This window comes from Oryctolagus cuniculus, chromosome 1 (assembly GCF_051225735.1).
Source record: "Oryctolagus cuniculus isolate XC-2025 breed Fujian yellow rabbit chromosome 1, ASM5122573v1, whole genome shotgun sequence".
NCBI lineage: Eukaryota > Metazoa > Chordata > Mammalia > Lagomorpha > Leporidae > Oryctolagus > Oryctolagus cuniculus.
The window spans coordinates 167,996,255-168,002,245 of record NC_142867.1 but is presented as its reverse complement, the minus strand read 5'-3'; the positions used below and the strand labels follow the sequence as shown (position 1 = coordinate 168,002,245).

The 5,991-nt window shown below is 40.7% G+C and overlaps 1 protein-coding gene across 1 annotated transcript; it reads left to right on the top strand.

Annotated features, from left to right (window-relative positions):
- The first annotated feature begins 326 nt into the window (after positions 1–326).
- LOC149128747 (relaxin-like protein SQ10) lies at positions 327–2,688 on the top strand. Its single transcript, XM_089304665.1, has 2 exons — positions 327–637; positions 2,191–2,688. Exons 1-2 carry the CDS (start codon positions 430–432, stop codon positions 2,517–2,519), a joined length of 537 nt encoding a protein of 178 aa, XP_089160791.1. The 5' UTR covers positions 327–429; the 3' UTR covers positions 2,520–2,688.
- The last annotated feature ends 3,303 nt before the right edge of the window (positions 2,689–5,991 follow it).

The following is a 5,991-nucleotide window of genomic DNA, read 5'->3' as shown; positions in this document are numbered from 1 at the left end:
TTAGAAGGTGATGTCAGTTTTAGTTCTGTTGATGTAATTTAGTGTAATGGCCACACCTTGTTCTAAGATAAAGGAATGTCTCCAAACGTAGGATGACTGACGCAGGTATACAAAATAGTTTGAGGGTGAGAAAAGAGAGAAAACACAAAAAGGGCAAGGACAGAAGAATGGGGAAATAGAGGAAAGGTGGAGAGGGTGAATCTGAGCCAAGGGAGAAAATTCTGTGGAGGTGGGTGGGGTAAGAGGTGGAGCTGGGACCAGTGACGCAAGAACTCAGTGGTAGCCCAGGGGATATAAAAGCCTGGTGGAGTCAGGTAGAAGCAGCATCCTGGAGCCCAGGGTAAGCACCCAGGCCCACTTCAGTCGGCGAAAGCACAGGCGGCTGCCAAAGACAGCAGAGAAACCCGGAGCAGAAGAGACCAGCCGAGGATGCCTGACCTCTTGTTCTACCTTCTACGATTCTGTCTCCTCCCGGGCCAAGTTACCGGAAGAGTCACGTATGAATGGATGATGGAGAATGTTAAGATATGCCGTAATGATTTTGTCAGAACCGCGATCGAAGTCTGTGGCCATGTCCACTTGGCAAGAGAGTCACTGAGTCCAGAAAACCTCTTTCTGAGTTCTGGACCAGCTGCAGGTGAGTACTTCTATCCTTCGACAATTCTGCCTAGATAAAGGAGCCTGGTTTTCTCTGATCAGCAGCAATTGGGTATTTACACTTAGATTTACATCTCCTGGCTTCTTTGCTTCCATTATTTCAAAATTAACACCTTATTAATCAAGCTGAAGGACAGTTTTGCTGTCCATGAAGAAGAGCAGCATGCTCTGATTCAGGTTTGTTAACTACTATTTTAGCTTTACCAGAATTTCTCATTTCCTTGGGCTAAAACTGTCAAATTAAATAATTGAGATAGGTAAGGTTAGGAGATTTATACAACAGAAAGATTTTGAAGCAGGAGATGTTTTCTTTTCATATATATATATATATATATATATATATATATATTTACTTCCTCCCTGGCAGTACCAGCAACATGGAAACAGTCCATGAAACTTTAACTAAAATGAATGGGTATAAAGAAGAAGGAAGATGTTAGCTAGTTGCACCATGATCCCAGCCCAAGTTTCAAAGTTTGCATCTGGCCAGCATATTGCATGATCCACAACACTGGAACAAATACCATACAGAGTACATTAGTAAACACATGTGACAGCCAATGCTAATCTCTTCTGGAAGTCTATGACTATTGATTGGTGTTCATTTAACCCATTTCTCTAATATAAACTGAAATCGATTTTCAGTAAACACTCTGGGGAGAGAAATTGTTACATATACATTTGAGGGCTGTCAGAGACTTATATCCCCTGTTGATTCTATCAGAGCTTTTAGAAATTCTACCTTGGGGTCAGCATTCTGGCATAGCCGGTTAAGCTACCACTTGCGATGCTGGCATCCCACATGGGCACCAGTTTGAGTCTCAGCTGCTCCACTTCCAATCTAGCTCTATGCTAACACAGCTGGGAAAGAAGCTGAAGATGGCCTAAGGGCTTGGGCCTCTGCACCCCCATAGGAGACGCAGATGAGGTTCCTGGCTCTTGACTTTGGCCTGGGTCAGACCTGGCCATTGTAGTCATTTGGGAAATGAACCAGTGGATGGAAGATCTCTCTGTGCCCCCGCCCCGCCCTGCCCCGTAACTCTGCTTCCAAATAAATAAAGAGAACTTTACATATAAAAAAGAAATTCTTGCCACCATGATTTGAAAACTTAAATAAGCAATTTTCTTTTCAAAGGTTACTCTCAGAATTAAGAAGTTGCCTAGCAATGCAATAAAATTACTCAGGTTGAAAAAAAATCCAGTTATGGTTAAACTGAGTGTTTCTGATGATCAACATTACTTCAGACAGTTGACAGATCTATGTCAGACAGTGAAAAGTACTATATTGAAAGCAAGGAAGGGATGAGAGAGATTACAGAAGCCAAGTGGAGTAAAGCAGAAGAATGCTAGGATTGTAGTACTTCAATCTATTAGTATAATAAATGGTCCAGATATTAAGACACTTGTTGATTGTTTCAATATTCAATTAGATTGAGACAGTGCTTTCCATTTCTCTACATAGGCACATGCAATCTGTCTGATACTCCTTGACATTCATATTTTTCTTTACCCCTAATTTCTTTAACTTAATAGAAATTGTGCCATCATCCATCAAGAAAGATGCAGAAAATGCAAATACTATGTTGGAATCCATTCCTAACTTGCCACAGGAGCTGACGGCAACACAATTTGAGAAGCAGCCATCAAAGCTGTATCTACAATACCTACCTACATTGAAGAAGTCAAATGTTAGTTTTGAAGAATTTAAGAAAATTATTCAGAATATACAAAGAGGAGTGCAAGGTAGCAGTGCTTCAGAATCGAATACTTTCTCCCGAAAAAAGAGACAGTTCTCTGAGAGTCTGCCTGAAAAATGTTGCAAATATGGTTGTCCCAGATATTATCTTCTTATGTATTGCTGAGATGGAGATAACTACATAGATTTCACATAATTTTCACGTGTATTTCACATGTATTCTTGATATTTTCACTTATAATTCTGTCAGGATGCTACTGATTACTAGAATATAAGACCTCCACAGCTGAAGGTTTGTGCATTGTTCATTTTATAATAAATGGTATGTCTGTGCAGTGCTGGTATTGCTTTTGCTTTTTAAAGTATGACAAAATTTCCCAATGAAGAGACAGTTGGCAATGTATGCAGCTACATCTTAGAAGTTATTCAAATATTAAAACAAGGGACCAGTGCCGTGGCTCACTTGGTTCATCCTCTGCCTGCTGTGCTGGCATCCCATATGGGCACCGGTTCTAGTCCCGGCTACTCCTCTTCCAGTCCAGCTCTCTGCTGTGGCACGGGAGTGCAGTGGAGGATGGGCCAGGTCCTTGGGCCCTACACCCACAATGGAGACCAGGGAGAAGCACCTGGATCCTGGCTTTGGATCGGTGCAGCGCCAGCTGTAGCAGCCATTAGGGGAGTGAATCAACGGAAGGAGGACCTTTCTCTCTGTGTCTCTCTCACTGTCTATAACTCTGCCTGTGAAATAAATTAAAAAAAAAATAGCTATAATAACTCCTTAAGGTATACACCATATAAAAAGATGTAATATGTACATCCAAAATATAAAATGGTAGCTGAAGGATGTGGAATAAAAGTATAGTTATTTTAAGGAATCAAATTTAAACTGCTATCAGTTTAACAGTCTACTGTAACTATATGATATTTTATGTGAGCCTCATACTATTCATAAAACAAAAACTCATGGATATACAAAGGATACAAAAGGACCAAAGTATACTCCTAGAGAAAATATTCTTTTTTTTATTTGAAAGTTAGAGTTATAGACAGTGAGAGAGAGAGGTCTTCCTTCCGTTGGTTCACTCCCTAAATGACCGCTATGGCTGGCGCTGTGCTGATCCGAAGCCAGGAGCCAGGAACTTCTTCTTGGTCTCCTGTGCCAGTGCAGGGGCCCAAGCACTTGGGCCATCCTCCACTGCTCTCCTGGGCCACAGCAGGGAGCTGGACTGGAGGAGGACCAACTGGAGCTAGAAACAGGCACCCATATGGGATGCTGGCGCTCAGGCGGAGGATTAACCAAGTGAGCCATGGTGCCGGCCCCAAGAAAATATTCTAATCACAAAAGAAGACAGTGAAAAAGAAAGAAAGGGAGAAAGACTCTATAGAACCAAAAACAACAGTAGTAGGCATTTCCTATGAATAATTCATTTCATTATAAGTGGATAAATTTCTCTAATCACAAGACACAGTAGTGTATATTTCAAAGTTACAATCCCTTTCAAAATATCAATGTAATACTTCACGGAAATACAAATACCAATCGTACTTCTTCACTGAAATGAAACCGTACAAGCTATCAAATAACCAAAGCAATACTGAGCAAAAAGAACAAAGCTAGACACATTGTAGTACTTAACTTCAAAAAATACTGAAAGGCTATAGCAACCAAAACATTACAGTACTGGCATAAAAAGACACACACCAAACTGAACAGAACAGAGAATCCAGAAATACACCCACATACTTATAGTCAAATGATTTTCAACAAAGCACTAAGAGCATACATATGGGGGCTGGCACAGTGGAGTCGTGGGTAAAGTCGCCACCTGCAGGGCCAGCATTCCATGTGGGCACCAGTTCTAGTACCCACTGCTCCTCTTCCCATCCAGCTCTCTGCTATGGCCGGGGAAAGTAGTAGAAGATGTATTGAGTCCTTGGGCCACTGCACCCATGTGGGAGACCCTGAAGAAGCTGCCGGCTCCAGGCTTCAGATCGGCCTGACTCTGGTCATTTTTACCATTTGGGGAGTGAACCAGCAGACAGAAGACCTTTCTCTCTATCTCCCCCTCTCTTTGTGACTCAGCCTCTCAAATAAAAAAAATTTTTTTTTGTTTAAGAAAAGTAGAAGCTTGGGAGTCACCACTAGATCCTGACAACAAGCCAAATGCTGAACAAACTGAAAAATAAGAATTCTTTTTAGATCCACAAGAGAAGTGGAGTCACAGAGCAAATGACTGTCCCCCAAATTAGAGAATGACATGTAAATACAGAGATTCACAACTTACCAGAGCAGAAAATCACAAGCTGAAACCTCTGTGGGAGCAAGCGCCAGAGTAGGAAACCCTGTAGTGTGATGGAGAAGTTGCCAAATCTCAGTAGTGGACAAATTTGAGGGTTAAAACTCCAGGGGGACTGAATCAGACAGACCCTACACTTTTCCAAGTTTTAACTTAAGCAGTTCAAGTTCATCCTGATACTGAACACAGGAGCAAATTCCCCTCATAGCTCTAGCAGGGAGAGTTGGAAAGGAACCATTTTTGAAATACACTATAAGATTCTGTTCTTACCAAGGTTGCTCTCAGGAGAAGCTATTACCAAGACCCTATCCTGCTGGGGTTTCATCAGAGACTAATTGACCTGGGGAACAAGAAATACCCAACTCTAGCCTAACTTAACTATCCTATCTTGTGTAATGTAGGAGAAAAAACACTAAGAAGTACCTGTGATGTTCACAGTCTCTAGGCAAAGGCTCATTGAAAGACCAACACCTAACTATAGGACTCACTCATTTCCTTCTCCAACACCTTACCACCTCATTACTAATGGCCTTTTTAAGCCATTTTTTTTTACCTGGTACATCATACCTGGCTATCAACAAAAAATGACATAGCATATTAAAAGGCAAACAACACAATTCAAAAAAAAAAAAACTGTACTCAGATATGGCTCTGATATAGGCAGCCAGTATCACAAGTGGTGACTTAACCCACTGCACCACAACAGGGGCCCCTCTAAGGTTTATATGAAGAGGAAATATACCCAGAATATCCAACACAATATTGAAGGAGAACAAATCTAGAGAACCAACACAATCCAACTTTAAGACTTCTTATAAAATTACAGTAATCAAGACAGCATGGTATTGGTGAAAGAATATACAGTTCCATGGAACAGAATAAGAACGCACAGTTTGATCCAGATCAATTCAGTCCATTGATCTCTGATTAAGGAGCAAAGTCAATATAATTGAGAAATGGTAGATCTCTAAAATAATGATTGGAACAAAATCTACATGCCAAAATAATCTGGACACAGACTTTTCAACTTCCACAAAAATTAACTCAAAATTGATCATAAACCTTAATATAAAACAGAAAAGTAACTCTGGATAATAATAGAATTTAGATGACTTGAGCTTAGTGATAAGCTTTTAGAGATAACACCAAAGGCACGATCCATGAGAGACAGAGTTAACAAACTAGACTTCATCAAAATTAAGAATTTCTGCACAGTAAACGATATTGAGAAGAGAATGAAAAGACAAGTTGCTGGCAGAAGTTAGGAAGGCGGCAGGGTTGAATAGAAGGAGCACAGAGGGTCTTTAGGGCAGTGACATTGTTCTGCATGGTGTAATAATG